General features: G+C 39.1%; 1 protein-coding gene across 6 annotated transcripts in view; it reads left to right on the top strand.

Annotated features, from left to right (window-relative positions):
* The window catches only part of pbx3b (pre-B-cell leukemia homeobox 3b), a 166,156-nt gene that overhangs the window by 111,334 nt on the left and 36,455 nt on the right, over positions 1-18,367 (top strand). For all 6 annotated transcript variants that reach the window (XR_013549212.1, XM_078426453.1, XM_078426452.1 and 3 more), the window contains one exon: positions 8,909-9,153. Coding sequence is in view for 5 of the 6 variants with exons in the window: in XM_078426453.1 (XP_078282579.1) it covers positions 8,909-9,153 (245 nt within the window). In the remaining variant the exon portion in view is untranslated. The remainder of the gene's footprint in view (positions 1-8,908; positions 9,154-18,367) is intronic.

The raw sequence follows: 18,367 nt of genomic DNA, 5'->3' as shown, positions 1-18,367 counted from the left end.
CACTTTCCAGAAATGTCAGCATTTCAGTTGGGCTGTGATTAATTTTGGTGTGCCTGATGTACAAGATGTTTATTTCAGTTATCTTATCCCTCTGCTCGGTTTCACAACTGTCACCCTCTTATATTTGACATTCTCAAATTCAAGACGCATGGAAGAAGCGACCTATTCTGACAGGGTTCTTTGTAGACAATGATTTTTTGTTTTCCCTTTTGCTCTTAAAGGTAGATGTCAAATGAAATGGTTATCTTGTTCCAAGATTATTTAATTTGTAAGTTGTCTAAGAAAAAGTTTTCTTGCATACCGAAAATAATGGCATTTTATTCATTATATAGTTACTGAAGTAGTTTTCAAATAGCTTGTGAGTAAAAAAATAAGTCGGAGGAGGTATTGCAAATGCTTTCATTTTAATATTGTGGCTGTGTAGTTCTTCCAGTTCGTTATTGCTTGACCTCTTGGAGGTTGTTGCTGGTGAGGGTGAGAGAAGATGGGAGGGGCTTGCATAAAATGAATTAATCAATAACTTAAGTCCTATTTGCAACTGCAAATTATTGTGAGTTCGCTTCCTAATATTCTCACGTCAAGTTAAATTTATTATCATATGCACAAGTATATTGAGGTCCAAGCACAATGAAAAATCACTGCTCTGCGTGTGTTTTGGAATTTGAATTCATAATCTAGGCAAGCAGTTTGTTGCAGTTCTTCATTAACAATCGTATTGGTCTAGATTCTATTGAGGAATACGATCTCTTGGGGTTGAGGTGCCAGAGTTTTATGAAAATAAATCAAGGACGCTGCATTTTTCTTGCAGGTCCTCCATACATCTGAGGAACCCAGACCTATATAATAGCGTACAACAAGGCAGAACATGTGTCTCAATTCTATGCATTTCTATCATGTACGCGCAGCTTGCAAATGTCACAGGCTGCTCATGAAGAAACCGTGTTTGCGAGGTTCATTTTATTACTAGTTACAGGGGACTTCCAGAGCAGATTCCAGGCCAGAGTCTGCAACAGGAGGCAGCTGCAAGTAAATCCCTCTTAAAATTACGTTGCTCTAGGTGATTCTTCTTGGGCCTCTCAAACTCCCTTGATTCAACCATTTCCACATGTTGCTCACCCCTCCACCCCCATTCTCCAAATTCATAAGTTGAATTCTTTCTGCCCCTTTGGTGAGCCCAAGCCTTTTTCACTGGATAATAACCATCTACCAGGAGTCTATCCCCTGTGTATCCATTTCCCTCTCCTTCCCCAAACAACAAGAACTTCATTCATAACAAAATTTGGTGGCAGCAGGGGAACTGGGAGGAAGCATATCAAGTTAATGCATCTCTCCAGGGCCAAAGAGGTTCTCAGTTACCATTTGTAACAAAATGTTAAATGATGTTTGAAAATTCCCATGATTCAGGTCGAGATCAAAAACCTTAAAGGTTCATTTTTAAGAAGAGTAGTAGTTTATTTTAGTTTAGTTTAGAGATACAGCGCGGAAACAGGCCCTTTGCCCTACTGAATCCATGCCGACCAACGATCCCCGTACACTAACACTATCCTACACACTAGGGTCAATTTACAATTATACCAAGCCAATCGGCCTACAAACCTGTACGTTTTTGGAGTGTGGGAGGTAACTGGAGATCCGGGAGAAAACCCTTGCAGGTCACGGGGAAAATGTATAAACGTATAAACTCCGTACATATAGCACCGGTAATCAGGATCGAATCTGGGTCTCTGACGCTGTAGGGCAGCCACTCTACCGCTGCGCCACTGTGCCATTCGTTTCCGCTGACACAGCCGCACCAATTCAGATCAATTGATCATTTATATCATTGCTATTAGTAGAAACTTGGTTTGTACAATGTAAGTCAGTGCATTATAAAGTTGAAAGAGTCTGAAATACAACAGAATTTTTTTGAAATATTCATCAGATCAGGCAGCATATATGGAGGGAGAAATGAGTGTAATATTTCAGCTTGATGACTGATTAGAAATCAGTCAGGGACTGAAGGGGCGGAGTTCAAGCCAAGGATTGGGCAGAGATCGAAGGTGGAGGTGGCGGGGTAGGTGGATTGAAGCCTACGTTGAGGATCTTGGTTGATCAGGAGGTAGATGAGAGTCTGGATCTTGGCCTTGGGGGTGCTTAGGATATATGTGATCAGGTGTAATTATAACGATGGCACCTCTTTGTAGAAGCCGTCAGGATACTGTGTTTCATGCGTGGCCAACTTTCTTCCTTGACATGAGTGACCCAGCAGTAGTCGTTATTGAATATTACTCCAACAAGAAAATTGATTTTTCATTCGCATATTGTCAAAAGCAGAGATTATTATGCAATTAAATTTCTGGGCAATAGTTTCCATGCCCTTGAATTGTTGAAGTGAAATGAGGACATGCAGTGGACAAAAGTGAATGCTCTCTAGGTCTTTCTCAAACAGTTGGAGGCAGCTTCATGTGCTACAAATGTTGATGATTATTATTATGTAATAAAATATTTATACGTCCCCTTTTTTTATTTTAGAGCATTTGCTGTTTTACAACTCTGAGTAAAAGTAAACAGGCTTCAGATTAGAATCCAATAAATTCGCATCTAAAGGTTTTGGACCAGAGTGTGGGAACACAATGACCTGATCCTGTTATTCTGTTATCCCCTGGTGCAACGTTATAGCTACCAGGAGAGTCTGTACTATTCTATTTAAGATGGGTTTGTGAAAAGAATGAGGTAACTGGCAGATTTATTATGTTCCTCGTAAGTTTCTTAAATGACTTTTACTGTTGCGTTGTATATACTGAAATATTTGTTGGCAACTTAATGGATCGGTAGAACCTGGATCACGAGGCTCTGAAGTAGAAATTAATTAGTGTTCTGTAAAACTCATATTAAAAGGAAGTTCAGTCATAAAGGCTGTACGTGCTGAGCCATTGGCTGTGGAAGGACTGGGGCCAAAAGGAAACATAAGTATATATGATGGAAACAAATTGTTACAAAAAATCCTTACAAATTATATTTTTCAGAGTTTTTTTCCTTTCATTGTTTTTGTAAAAACATCCCATGTCCATATTTGCAAGCCCTCATCCTCCAGTAATTTGGACAGCACAATGTTTTAGAATAATGAACGATTTAATTCCGATTTTTTGCACACAGCAGCCAGTTACGGCTGATTTAAAACAAGCATTTTTGCTGCCTCTCCCCACCCTGCCTTAGAACATAAAGGAGATAAATGAAATACACAAGATGAAAAAAGCACAGCGGCCCCTCCCACCCGCAACATAAATTTCATATTCATCAAATTGGATGCAATTTATTTTAGAATTCATAAGAGGTTAAGCCATAGTTATCTCAGGTTTATTTTCTTTGTTTATTCCACAAGGCAGAACTCGTCTCTGTTTTCGAGCCTACACATTTAATGAAACATTATAAAACTGGCATCTGGAGACCTCGGAGGACGTCTCTTGGAAGCTGGAGTTTGGGCAGTTGGGTAATCATTTTTATTCTGTTTATTTTCCAAATGGAAATAGACATGGATGATAAAAATGTCATCCACACTCTACACATTGTCCCCTGTAACAGAATTAGATGTCAATTCTTAATGTCTAGCTCTGTTTTTCTTTTCTATGAATGGATGCATTATTGCTCACAGGAACTTGACTGTAATATATGGTAAGAGACAAGTAGCTCTTTATGGCCAGTGATTATTCGGTTTGAATGAAACCTGTGATTTATGGCCATTTAACAGAAAAGTCTTGTAAATTCCCAGTGTTGCATTTTTCCTCCATACAGAACAAGACAAGTGAAAGTGACAACTGGGTTAGCCTGGAAAGTGGAATGCATAGTGCTTCAGAATGTGTTATACTTAATAAATCTGACATGAGAAGCGTGCACATACCACACCAATGCTTTATGCAAGAGTGAAAGTGACATCAGCTCTCAGACTCACACAGTGTATGTTCAGCTAACAGTGCTGTCAATGCACATCTGTTCCATCAATGGTTTGGACAGGAAGGCAGCACCTGGGCTTTTCAAAGCTATTCAGATCAGATTTGCATAGAATGCATTGTTCCTAAAACACACTCTTCTTCAGAAGAAGATAATTGATTGCTGGAAAACCCCCCTTTTTATTCTAATAAGTATTTACAAGGAAATAAAGTGTATTAAAACAATATTATGATTATTAATTTCCAATAAACATTGATGTCAAATGAGTAAGGGACTTCAGTGATATTCTCATACATTATGATTAGGTAATATTTGATTACCTAATATTCATGACCAATGCATAATACTGACTTGAGACAGAAGGTAGGGTAGAAGGAATGTAAAAATGAGGAACTGCAGATGCTGATTTACAAAAACAGCCACAGAGTGCTGGAATAACTCAGCAGGTCAGGCAGCATCCCTGGAGAATATAGATCGGCCTGAATAACGGCCCCGACCAGAAACGTCACTTATCCTTGTTCTCCAAGGAAGCTGCCTGACCTACTGAGTCACTCCAGAACCTCATGTCTTTATTTTAGGGTAGAAGGAACCTTTTATTTTGGAATATGATTTCATCTATAGATTTGTCATCTCAGCATCCATCCATCTGTGCGTTTAAAAATAATTTAAAATGTAGCAAAGAATTTGCAGTATGCAGCTGACCACAAATTTTTAGATAAAAAAGGCTGTGCAGTTTAAAACAGACTGGAAGGTTTCCCAAGAAAAAAATGCTGCAAAAGATGAAAGAGAGTGGAGAGGGGAAAGTTATCCTGCAATTAATTCCAAATAAGATCGAACACTGTCCTCTGCATGTTCCAAGGTGTACCATTTGTCATTGACCAGGGATGTGGGAAAAAAATCACCCAAGAACCTGGTCTTTTTTGTGACTTGCATTCTTAACAATCTGCTGAAATGAAATGCTGCAGGATTGCTCATACACAGATGACTGTAAATTTGGATGAAACAATGCTTTCAGATGAATGCCTGAGGAAAGGATGGGGGGGGGGGGGGGGGGGGAATTAAGGAATGAAACTTTAAAGCTAAAAAGCTTTTTGCCGTAATTGATTATCTGAAATATGAACTTGAAATTTTGGAGATGTGCTGTAGCTCAAATAAATATCTGAATGAAGAATGTGGGTAAATATTTACTGCGTGGCCATTCAGCACATCTGGCAGTGAAGCTCAGATTCCTGTTCTAGGACTTGCTTAGCCAAACTGAAACATATCCGAAAAAAACACGAGTTTTGTTGTGTAAATTTGATCTCTGGAATTACCCACAAAAAAAGTATTTTGAGGGCAAGAAAATCCAATTTCACATGTTTATTAGTTTCCCCGCTGTAATATGCCATTAAGTCTGAGATTGAATCTAAATTGTCTGTGCAAAAAAATGTTTGTTTCAGGTTCCACGGAACAATATATCTTTGGTCAGTTCTAATCTTTTTTTAATATAAATTAAAAGCTTTCCATGTATTAATGCGTCGTTAATGAGCTGTTGAAAATCTCTGGAATTGCAATCAGATTATTCAGAGTGAATGCCTTTGTAATCATGCAGTTAGATGGGATTTAGGTGTCTTTCACATCTGTTTCGAATGGAGAAGAGATGCGTGTTTCTTTGGAGGATGCTTTGTAATATTTTTGACCTGTAATTTATTTATTGGCCTTTGAATGCAGTGTTCTATGCAGATGCACATTCCCATTATCCAAAAGGGCAGGTGTGCTGCATATTGAAAGACTGTTAATTAGGATGTGCTGAGAGATGAGCAAAACCCAGTATCATTAGAAAAGCAAGTGCACTGTTAAACAATGTTTCAGGATTTCTATTTTGGCCAGTGTGCAGGCATATTAAAATAGGTGTGCAATTTGATCTTCAACAGTAGATTAACAATGGCTACATTATATTTTGCACAGCAGGATAAAGTGAGATTTGATGTCACGTGCATTTAAATAGGTGCACACATATTTAATTAAATTAGTAATTTGAGCCATATCGCACAGAAACAGGCCATTCGGACCATCATGTCCCTGCCAACCTCTTTGCTGATTTACACTGATCCCATTTGCCTGCATTGACCGTTTCAATGCCGTGGCTATTTACATGCCCGTCTAAATACCTCTTAAACATAGTAATTGTGCCAAATACCACCATCTCCTCTGGCATTGTTTCCCAGATATTAATGTTCAATGGTTCAATGTTTTTTTAATTGTCACCTATGCTTTGTTTTGCATGCTATAAAACACCAGATAATACTATACATAAAAATACAATCAAGTTAACTCGAGTACAATAGATGGGGCAAAAGGGAAGATACAGAGTGCAGTGAGATTCTATTGCACAACCCACAAAATGCACAGTCGCCTTATTTTGGCATCATATTAAGCACTCTGTGTAGAAAGAACTTACCCCTCAGAACCTCTTTAAAAGTTCTTCCTCTCATCTTAAACCTAGGCCTTTTGTTTTGATACCCCTATCATGCTATCACCCTCATATATCTTGTCCATGCTTCTCATAATCTTAAATGCATATCAGAATCTTTCACATTTAGCAGCTTTATGTCATTGGCTTATGACATTTCTTTAAAAGTTGGTATTTGCATTGTTTAGTATTCAGGCTGTGTTTTAAACCGTTTTTGTACTTGGTGGCATTTTGCAGTGGTCGTTATCTCACAATATAACTTTGGTGGTATTTCATGTTTTGCTCTTTAGTTTTGAGGTGACAATACCTGGGTGGTAGTGTGAACTGTGAGGAAGATGCTATGAGGTTGCAGGGTGACTTGGACAGGTTGTGTGAGTGGGCGGATGCCATGGCAGATGCAGTTTAATGTGGATAAGTGTGAGGTTATCCACTTTGGTAAGAATTGGAAGGCAGATTATTATCTGAATGGTGTCAAGTTAGGAAAAGGGGACGTACAACGAGATCTGAGTGTCCCAGTGCATCAGTCACTGAAAGGAAGCATGCAGGTACAGCAGGCAGTGAAGAAAGCCAATGGAATGATGGCCTTCATAACAAGAGGAGTTGAGTAAAGGAGCAAAGAGGTCCTTCTGCAGTTGTACAGGGCCCTAGTGAGACCGCACTGTGTGCAGTTTTGGTCTTCAAATTTGAGGAAGGATATTCTTGCTATTGAGGGCGTAGGTTTATTCCCGGAATGGTGGGACTGTCATATGTTGAAAGACTGGAGACTGTATACACTGGAATTTAGAAGGATGAGAGGGGATCTTATCGAAACATATGGGATTATTAAGGGGTTGGACACATTAGAGGCAGGAAACATGTTCCCAATGTTGGGGGAGTCCAGAACCAGGGGCCACAGTTTAAGAATAAGGGGTAGGCCATTTAGAACGGAGATGAGGAAAAACTTTTTCAGTCAGAGAGTTGTAAATCTGTGGAATTCTCTGCCTCAGAAGGCAGTGGAGGCCAATTCTCTGAATGCATTCAAGAGAGAGCTAGACAGAGCTCTTAAGGATAGTGGAGTCAGGGGGTATGGGGAGAAGGCAGGAACGGGGTACTGATTGAGAATGATCAGCCATGGTCATATTGAATGGTGGTGCTGGCTTGAAGGACTGATTGGCCTACTCCTGCACCTATTGTAAAAAAATAATAAAATATAAAAAGAATGACTGGGGTAGGACGTCTTTGATTATCTTGGCTGCTTTCCCGAGGCCATGTGAAGTGTAGATGGAGTCAATGGAGAGAAATTTGGTCCATGTGATGGACTGGGCTACATCCACAATTCTGCAATTTCTTGCGGTCTTGGGCAGAGCTGTTTACAAACCAAACTGTAATGCAACCTGACAGTATGCTTTATGTGGTGAATTTGCACATGTTTGCTAAGAGTAATTGGAAACACGTTGAATTTCCTTACTCTCGTTCTCCAGGCATGATGTGCCTCCTTGGCTGTCACATCAATGTGGTTAATCCACGACAGATCGTTGGTAATATTAACACTAAAGAACAAAGCTGTTTGTTAAACTCCACTGATGACGGAATAAAGAACATGTTATCAATGTATTGCTATGTATCCAGACTAAAACAACATCTGTACAGGAATTGAAGTCTATTGTCTTTAAAAAAAATACTACTACCACAGAAGAATGTAGCTGTAAATATATCACAATGAGAGAGAAACTCATCCTTGGTATTAGTGCCAAAGCATGCGAGAATATTGACCACCAGTGGAGATATTGGACATGAGTAACCAGCTGTAAGTAGAACAGGCACCCACTTCTCAAATGTATTCAGCTCTAATGACTACTGATGGATTTCTTCCCAAGTACTTCATTACAGCTAGTATTTTAATGCCATGGTTTCAACTTGCTTGCCTCTGAGTAGGTTATTTTCTTGTGAAGGAAGGAACTGCAGATGCTGGTTTAAACCGAAAATAGACATAAAATGCTGGAGTAACTCAGCGGGACAGGTAGCTTCTCTGGAGAGAAGGAATGCGTGATGTTTCAGGTCGAGACATGCTGGAGTAACTCAGTTTGAAGAAGGGTCTTGACCCGAAACATCACCCGTTCCTTGTTTCCAGAGATGCTGCGTGTCCCGCTCAGTTACTCCAGCATTTTATGTCTATCTTAGGTTATTTTCTTCCTCAGCAGACTTTCATTTAGTTGGTTAGTGTAGCCATAGTGCAGTTGCTTGTCTCTACACAATTGTGGTGTTTGTATTTCTAAATCTTTGTTGGGTTTCAATGCTGTTGTCATATAAGATTTATTCCATACCTCTTGAGTGTAAAATAAGCACAGCCTTACATCTTGGCCCGACACATGTCACTATCCCTATGATTCCGTGATTCCACAGTTGATGTCCTTTGAGGCTGACGTGTAATAGATCGATGAGCACTTGCTTCACTGCTGATTTAAAAATAATTTAGTTGGATGCCAGTTGGTGTCCTTAAATTACAATTTTTTGTATGAATTCTGAATGTCATCCGTTTTCTCTCGACAGGCCTGAGCATCAGAGGTGCGCAGGAGGAAGAACCACCAGACCCCCAGCTAATGAGACTTGACAACATGTTGCTGGCAGAAGGGGTTTCAGGGCCAGAGAAAGGTGGAGGAGCAGCAGCGGCAGCAGCAGCGGCAGCAGCATCGGGGGGATCAGGATCAGATAATACTGCAGAACACTCAGATTACAGAGCTAAATTGTCCCAGATCAGACAAATCTACCACACGGAGCTGGAAAAATATGAACAGGTATGAACATTAATAACATTTGTTTTAATCTTTGCACTGAAGTACCTACCCTGTGACAATGTGACAGAAAGGGTTTGCTGTGCACATTCTCTGCGGCTTTGCTTTGATAATATCTTCATTATATTATATGGTGAGAAGTGGACCTGCTCTGAATGCAGCTGAAATCCATAAAGCGCTGTACAGTTTAATTTTCACCAACTGATTTTGAACTTGAACAAACTGGAACAGTGCTTTCCTGCAACAATTGTCTCCAGCTGCAGTTTTTTTCCCTGCCAATTTCTGAACAAAGAAATCAAACCTTTGTTTCTGCAGTTTTTGCCCCAGCACCGTTTGTGTACACAACTGTATGCAAATATGTATCAACTATTGTAAATTTGGAAGTGCAAGTAAAACAAGCAAAGAGAAGGAGTCAGAAACTCTGATTGCTGGCTGCAGAAAAAAAGGGCTATTCTTGTCTCTACAAATAGGTTTCACTGCTTCATGGAAAAAATGCCATGCCTTTATTTGCATTATTTTCCTTTGAGGCTTGGGAAATCAGGTTTGAAGAGAGCAATGACCATGTTAGCATGACGCAGAGTGCTGGAGGAACTCGGCTGCTCAGGCAGCACCCGGGAGGGAATGGACTGGCGGCAATGTTTTAGATTGGGACCCTTCTTCAGCCTTATTGTAGTAGGGAGAAGAAAGCTGGAAAAGAGAGGTGATGATGGGCCAAAGCCTGACTGGTGATATGTGTAGGATGGAACTACAGATGCCAGTTTACACCAAAGATGGACACAAAATGCTGGAGTAACTCAACAGGACAGATAGAAGAAATAGGTGACGTTTCGGCTTGAGACCCTTCTCCAAAACATCACCCATTCCTTCTATCCAGAGATGCTGCCTGATCCGCTGAGTTATTCCAGCATATCTGTATGTAATAATAGTGGATGGTAAGGCTATGTCCAAGGCAACAGTGTTCTATGAGTATAAGAAAATAACTGCAGATGCTGGTACAAATCGATTTATTCACAAAATGCTGGAGTAACTCAGCAGGTCAGGCAGCATCTCGGGAGAGAAGGAATGGGTGACGTTTCGGGTCGAGACCCTTCTTCAGACTGATGTGTTCTATGACATTGTTTGTCCAAATTCTTTCAAAAACCGAGTGATTTCTGAGTTCTTCACAGGCTCTAGTTAATCTAGATGCTGAGGTTAATGGTAAAATAAAAACGGTTAATGTCACCCTGGCCATAAATTAAACCTGGAAACGATGGTCATAATAGGTCAGTGTTGAGCAGACCGCTGAACTTGCGTTCTAAATATCTCCTTGGAAAAATATAAGATGATATTGAATATTTATAATCATAATGTCCCAAAATAATGTGCAACCATGTAATACACTCATGAAGAGTTGTCATTCCTAATATGTGGGCACATTCAGCGGCCTATGCCATGAAAAAAAACTACAAACATCAATGAAATAAATAAGAAGTCAAATTATTTTTGTGATATTGGTAAAAGGATAAATATTGTTTGGGAGATCAATCATCGTTCAGTCATACCAGGAAATCTTTTATATGCATCTAAACAGGCAGACAGAGCCTCGCTTAGACATCTGAGTCAAAGATGACACCTCCAACAATGCAGGACACTACTGCACTATTAGTCTTGATTATCTTCTGACCGCAAGGCAAGAGAACCTTGGCTGAATGAAGCTGACACTTGTATATGATTAATCTCACTAAATGACCGCATCTGATTTTTGAGCTGAAATGGCAGGAAAAAAAGAGAAAAACTAGTTTGAAGAATTCATTCGCCCTTCAGTGATGCTAATCTTTGTTCTGACATGGCCACTGCTAGTATATTTATGTAATTATAATTTGGGATTTATATCATGCTTTCCTTTCCTCCTTCAGAACAATATTTTGGGTATTGAATATTCAGCATTTTCAATTGCCTCTTTGCTTTGTTTCTGATTGTGATTATTTCCCCATATACAGGCTGTTGAATATGCCGACATAATTAGAATCCCAAAGAAGGGAAAGATTGGATAAAAAGAAAGCACCAGTATCTTAAGTTCAATTTGCTGGGCTATTAACACCTTATTACTTGAATGGAGGAAATCTTAAGGATAAGAAGTATTTATGGAAGCTTGTATCAAAATGAGCAACTGGCTTTTCTAACCTGCCTCAGTGATATCACTTCAAAATATTTCATTGACTTTGAATTTGCTTTGGAATGTTTTAAGTTGGTGAAAAGCAAAAAGTATTTGCCTCATCTCTACTGTAAATGGGTAACCCCTTATATAAAGCAGCGACTTATAGTTCAAGAAACATCCTTTTAATTAAGTTGTCCTCCACTTCAAAATTCTACTAAATGTAAACCTAGCCTATCCCACCTTTTCTCATAAATTAACCTGCTCCTTCCAGGTATAATTCTAATCCACCTACATTGAAATGAATGTATTGTATAAAACATACTGAAGGTAAGAATATAAACTAATACACCACAAACCTGGTCATTTTCTGGATAAATTCTTACAATGACATCTGTGCACAGACTTTGACATGTGCTTCCAACAGATTTACAAACGTACTTAAATATGGAGATCAATACTGCTCCAGATGTGGTCTTACCAGTGCATCAGATAACTGAAGTATGCATTCACTGGCCCTTACAATTAAAGAAAGAATTCTGTTACTGCTCGGTCTGTACATTAACCTTTCACAAATCATGCTCTAAGATCCTCAAATAAAAACAGAATAGGCTTGAAACAGGCAACAAGTCAGGCATCACGTATGGAAAGAGAATTGGTGTTAAAGATTTAAGGGTCAGATCCCTTTAGCAGGACGGGGAAAGCGAGAAAACAAGTTAGTTGCACATTTTGCTGTACCTCAGTTCAGCAATCTCTCACTATTAATAAAAGTCTCCTTTGCTCCTTTTCCATGTAATCACGGGTAGCTCCACATTTTCCCACATTACACACCATTTGCCAGATTTCTGCCCATTCATAACCTATTTATTCCCCTGTACACCTCTGTCTTTTTTATAACTTTCTTTCCTGTCCTTCATGATGCCAGCAACAAATTCAGAAATCTTAGTGAATTCATCCTTTTTTTTATCCAGTGCATTGGTACTTCAAAGAACACCAATAAACTGATCAAATATGATTTCTCTCTCACAAAGCTATTTTGACTTTGCCTGATTAGCCTGAATTTTTCAAGTACTTTGTTGCCGTATCTTGATGATAGCCACGTTTTCCCTAAGGCATCTAGCCTGTAGTTTACTATCTTGTGCTCCTGTCCATTTTTGAATAATGCTACTTTAGAAGAATATTCCACGATTTTAGGAAATTTTGAAAAAATAAAACCAGTGCTTTAACTATCTCATCTACTTCTTTTAAGGCTTTTAGATTAAATCCTTCAGGAGTCTGAAACATGCCATCCTAAAGCCACCTAAAGGTGATTGTATTGTCTTGAATTTCTCTCAGCCTTCCAATTCCCGATTTCCAGCTTTATCCGGGATGCTACTTGTTTCCTCTGTAGATTTAATTCATCGTTATTTTCATTGTTAATTCCACAAACTCACTTTCTCAGGGACCAACGCACACTTTGATAATTCTTATTTTTAGAATGTCTATGGAATTTTTTACTATCTTTTTTTTAAAAAATTGCGAACTTTGTCTCGTATTTTATATCCTTTGAACTTTGATCCTTAGATCCCTGTGGTGGGAGCAGCAGCCCACTCAGAGTATTTCATTAAAGTAAACCTTATTACAGTTCCCATCAACCTGCTTGGTTGTGTAAACTTCACGTGCCACCGTAAATGAAATGTTACCTAGCAACCATAGCAAGTGTGAAGATTTAACTGGAATAGTAGCCGGAGGGCTTCATTGGACCCATTAACGTACATTTTTATAATTGCCATCTTAAAGGATATTTTTAATCTGAAAAACTCCTTTCCCTAAATGTCATGTAATGAAAAAATCATTGGTACTGATCTCAGTCTGTCATTGCTTCAGGTTACTGCATCTATTTCAGTACATGTTGCAAGAAATGGTCATCATTACAAAACCAATACGTTAGGGCATCAATTTAAAACAAACTCTGCTATCAATTAATGCACCATCATTTTCTTTGTCGCCATGTAAATGTTTTTACTCGAATTAAACAGTTACCTCTTACATGATGTTTAAGGTTATGTCTATTTTGCATTAAAGGGTCCCCACTTATTTATAACATCGATCCGTGCAAGATGTGATTATAACTATGTATCATTCATATTTTTTGCGGATCCTTTGGTACTATTTTTGGCATTAGCATCAAGGATTACAATTTTATCATTGGCATCCCACATGCAATTGGTCTTGTCGCATTGCATGCTCTTTGTTTTTTTAGCTAGTTCCCGCAAATTTATGCAACTGAAACTCATTCAATCTTTTCGAGTGCTTTCCACCTTGTGAAAAATATTTTTTGAAGATATATAGCCACGTGCTTCCACTTGTATTTGACTGATCGGCAAATCCTACTTCTATTTGGTACAAGTAACTCATGTATTGCGTGGTGCAGCATTAATGGTTTCAGTTGAGCATATCCTCATTCAGAAATGTTGATGCTTTTACAACTTGCCTCATTGTAACAATTGAGATGTTACTGAAAGTAAGCATACAGGTACAGCTGGCAGCGAAGAAAGCAAATGGCGTGTTGGCCTTCATAGCGAGAGTATTTAAGTAGAGGAGCAAGGAGGCCCTACTGCAGTTGTACAGGGCCCTGGTGAGACCGTACCTGGAGTATTGTGTGCAGTTTTGGTCTCCTAATTTGAGGAAGGGCATTCATGCTATTGAGGGAGTGCAGCGTAGGTTCACCAGGTTAATTCCCGGGATGGTGGGACTACCGTATGATTAAAGAATGCACTGACTGGACATATTCACTGAAATTTAGAAGGATGAGAGGGCTTCATAGAGAAACATATAAAATTATTAAGGGATTGGACAGGCTAGATGCAGGAAAAATGTTCCTGATGTTGGGGGAGTCCAGAACCAGGGTTCACAGTTTAAGAATAAGGGGTAGGCTATTTAAGACTGAGATGAGGAAAAACTTTTTCACTCAGAGAATTGTGAATCTGGAATTCTCTGCCACAGAAGGCAGTGGAGGCCAATTCACTGGATGTATTCAAGAGAGAGTTCGATATAGCTCTTTGTGCTGACTGAATCAAGGGATTGGGGAGAAAGCAGGAACGGGATACTGATTTAGGATGATTAGCCATAATCATCTCGAAGGGCCGGATGGCCTCCTGCACCTATTTTCTATGTTACTATCAAAGCAGCAATTCAATATCATCATCCAGGTTGACTTCAAACACTTTGGTTGGAACCAAGAACCATAATTCGTAGGGGACAGATATAGTGGGTGGCATTTGTCAAGGTGCATCATTTAGGATCCTTTTTACATATCTGCGGGATTCACACATTAAATAAATTGTTAGCTACATTTTCAAATGTGAATATGGCATGAAATATTCAGCAAAAATATTCCCTCTTTTCATCGACACTAGCGCCTTAATATATTTTTTCCTAAAATGGAATCAAGTAACAATCATGAAAGACTCATGAAAGACTCTTTAAAATCTCCACCTATACACCCCCCTCAGTTTAAATTGTGTAGAGTGGCAGAAAATTGCTGCCTCTTATTAGGTAACAACATATGTTCACAAAATAAATCATGGGCACCAAATTCCGGCAGTTAAAATTTGATAAATTTGTGTGGTAATGTGTTGTACCTGTGCTTATTTAGCTGGGCTCAACAACTAGAATGGAATTTTCTGAGAAATTTGTCAGTTGTAAATGAATACATTTTGGAGGTAAGGTACAATGTGCCGCTGTAACCATATAGTGCATTTAGCGCCACTGACCTCTGAAGTATTTCTAGCCAATTATACTTGGACTTAGGGGAAGCAAAAATGAAGACAAATGAAGGTTCCAAGATACAGGGTGCTCTTATGAAATACTTGACTGTATGTTTATTTAAACTGCAGGTGCTATTTTATTCATGAACATTGTTTTTATTCATGAGAGCAATTTACTCATTTTTTGTTGTTACTGATGCCTCTAACCTCCATTTCTGACCGTGTATGTCGGGCTGAAAAACGTTCATCAATTGCAGGCATGTCGTCTTCTGTAATGTTGACATCTATAAAGCCGATGAACAATAACTATCGATAACCACTTCATTAAAGCAGTTATTTTTGAGAATCATTGGCAAGGACAGTAGAGGAAATAAAAATATACATTTTTCAATTGATGTTTTAGGTATGGCATAGGTATGGTATGATGTTTTAGGTATTACATTCCAAAACCAAAGAAATGCGCACATGCCCACACGCTCAATTCGAGATGCCATCTATATCTCTCGTTTCCCTTTCCCTGACTCTTAGACGGAAATAGAGTCTCGACCTGAAACGTCACCTGTCCCTTTTCTCCAAAAATGCTGCCTGATCCGCTGAGTTACTCCAGCTTTTTCTGTGCCTGTCTGTCTTCACTCAATCCTTTCCCTCTTTATTCACAGACTAATTGTAGATGGTTCATTGGATACTGGCAATGTTTTCAGTGTCACACATTTGACTGCCACTTAGCCTCCTTTTCCAGCAGCATTCTGGGAGTATGTTCACCAGAAGCTTAAACGTCACCTTCTTGTGCCATATGGTGGCCTGGCACACTGAAAAATAAATATATTTTTCTCAGCAATGCTCATTTGTGCAGACAGTCTCAGCCTGTAAGGCAACCGCTCTGCTCCTGACTGCCTGAAGCTGCAGAGAATGGTGAACACAGCCCAGTCCATCACAGATGTGTCACTTCCTTCCATCCAGATCATCTTCTCAGTGCATTGCATCAGGAAGGTTGGAAGTACCGTAAAGGATGCCTGTCACCTTAGCCATTCCCCTTGCTCTCATATACTTTCTGGGAGATGATATAGAAGAAAGCTTGTACATTCAGACATAAGAACAACTTCTTCCCCATTGCTATCAGACTCCTGAACCAATCACTTATTTCACACCGCCATCCTTATGTGCTGCCACAAACTCTTACTCTTACTTTACCTCAAGTTGAGTTTATTGTCATATCCACAAGAATGGAGAAGCATAGGTACAATGAATGGAGAGGCATAGGTACAATGAATGGAGAGGCATAGGTACAATGAATGGAGAGGCATAGGTACAATGAAAGTCTTGCTTGCCGCAGCATCACAGGCACATAGATTCGGGCGACACAGAAAACAAATTCTACATAAATTATATGTAACATCTACAATACAGTGCAAAAACTTCTGAAATAGGCAAGACATTTGTGCAAACCATAATTAGAAAACCAGTCCTAGATAATGCAAGGAGTGTTCAATTGGTGACGTAGGGGTGTGCAGGTTGGTTCAAGAACCTGATGGTTGTAGGAAAGTGTTTAGGGACATTTGGTTTGTACAAATGCCTTACGATTGGCAAGAAATCCTTCAACATTTGGCATTGACTCCCAGTGCTCCAACGGTGGAGAGCATCTGTCGAATTGTGAAAATAACTGATCGGAATCAAGCAATAACTAATCTACATGTCTTTGATAAGGGTAGGAAAAGTCCCAGACTATTGTTTTAAATATATTTAGGATATACAAAATTTTGAACCCCAACACAGTTAGAAAGCTTAAATTCATACTTAAATCCATAATAAATATATAATCAGTTTTAATGACCGTGAATTTATATGATTGTTGTAAAAATGCATCTGATTTGCCAATGTTCTTTAGGGAAATAAATCTCCCACCCTTATTTGACCTGGCCTTTACATGACTCCATACCATTGCAATGCAGTTGACTCTTAACAGCTCTGTGAAATGGCTCCACAGACCACTTGGTTCAGGGGCAGTTAGAGATGGGCTTTAAGTACTGGCATAGCCCATGACACTAAAATCCAGAGTTGTATATAAAATTTTATTTTTTTGTAGAAATGGTCGAATGGTTTTCCTGTCTCAACATGATTTCAAGAAAGGTTAAGAGAGGGTAGACGCAAAATGCTAGAGTAACTCAGTGGGACAGGCAGCATCTCTGGATAGAAGGAATGGGTGATGTTTTGGGGTCAAGATCCTTCTTCAGAGAGGGTGTTAGCTGAACTCCAGAATGCTGCTATGCTGTTGGATCAACATTGAATCCTGTTTAATGCCATGATTGGCCTTCAATGTGTATTTACATTGAATAGTCATCTATGCTGAAAACAATGGCATCAGGTGCCTATTGTCCCACCATTAGGCGTGTGTATCGAGGATAATATTTTGGAACTCTTAGGACACTCTGGCACTCATAAAATGGCCGCTAACAATCCCAATTTCTTTCCTCCATTGTCTTTTGAGTCTGTCGTGCAGCGAAGTAATTCTGTGACACTGGTTGATGATTTATTTCTTTTAAAATCTGAGAGAGTGTTAGAAGAAATGATGTTGGAAACTAGCTCCTTAAAGGGCAAGTGCTGTCTGATTTACAGCAGTCTCCCCGGTACAAAATGCAGCATCAATGAGACTATGTGGAGGCAGGCAGTGATGTAATTTAAATTGGTAATTTACTGTAAGTAGTCACAAAAGCTTTTGCCTGAAGAGCATACATGTTTCTTAAGGGTGTAACCAGATTTTAATTATCTAAATGTAAATACTTAACAAATTTTACTTAGAGTAATGAGCTAAAGTGCACACAGTATAAATGAAATATTCTAATTAATCATACATGAATTGCTGGTTTAGAGGAGTTGCATGCGTCAGTGGGAAAATGCCCAATAGCAAATCACATTTTGCATTCATAAATTTGCTCATTTAATACAGGTTTATGATATTTGACTAGTCATATTCAAAGTAGTCTTTAGTATTTACATGTAGGTGTAGGCTCTTTATTTTGCAGTGCCTCTTTTGTTTAGTAATGTCGTACTCATTCCCACTTGTGTGATCCACAACTGCTCATTCACCACTCAAAATTGGATTTGTTAGGCACTCTTTGACCCACTGGTATCGACAATCCAGTGTTAGTGCCACATACAAACCTCTTGATATCCTTAGCTGCCCAGTTCATAAAATAATACATTTCTAACTAATATTGTGTTAAGTAGGAAATATCAGCAGCTAAACACACAATTTTGCTCTTTTTGCCATGACGAGTAATCCAAAAGCAAAGATAATGTTGAGCACATATATCACAAAACCTGGTTTCACTTGCCT

This window comes from Rhinoraja longicauda, chromosome 31 (assembly GCF_053455715.1).
Source record: "Rhinoraja longicauda isolate Sanriku21f chromosome 31, sRhiLon1.1, whole genome shotgun sequence".
Taxonomy (NCBI): Eukaryota; Metazoa; Chordata; class Chondrichthyes; order Rajiformes; family Arhynchobatidae; genus Rhinoraja; species Rhinoraja longicauda.
Note: the sequence above shows the minus strand (reverse complement) of the source record. Positions and strands in the feature narration are given on the sequence as shown.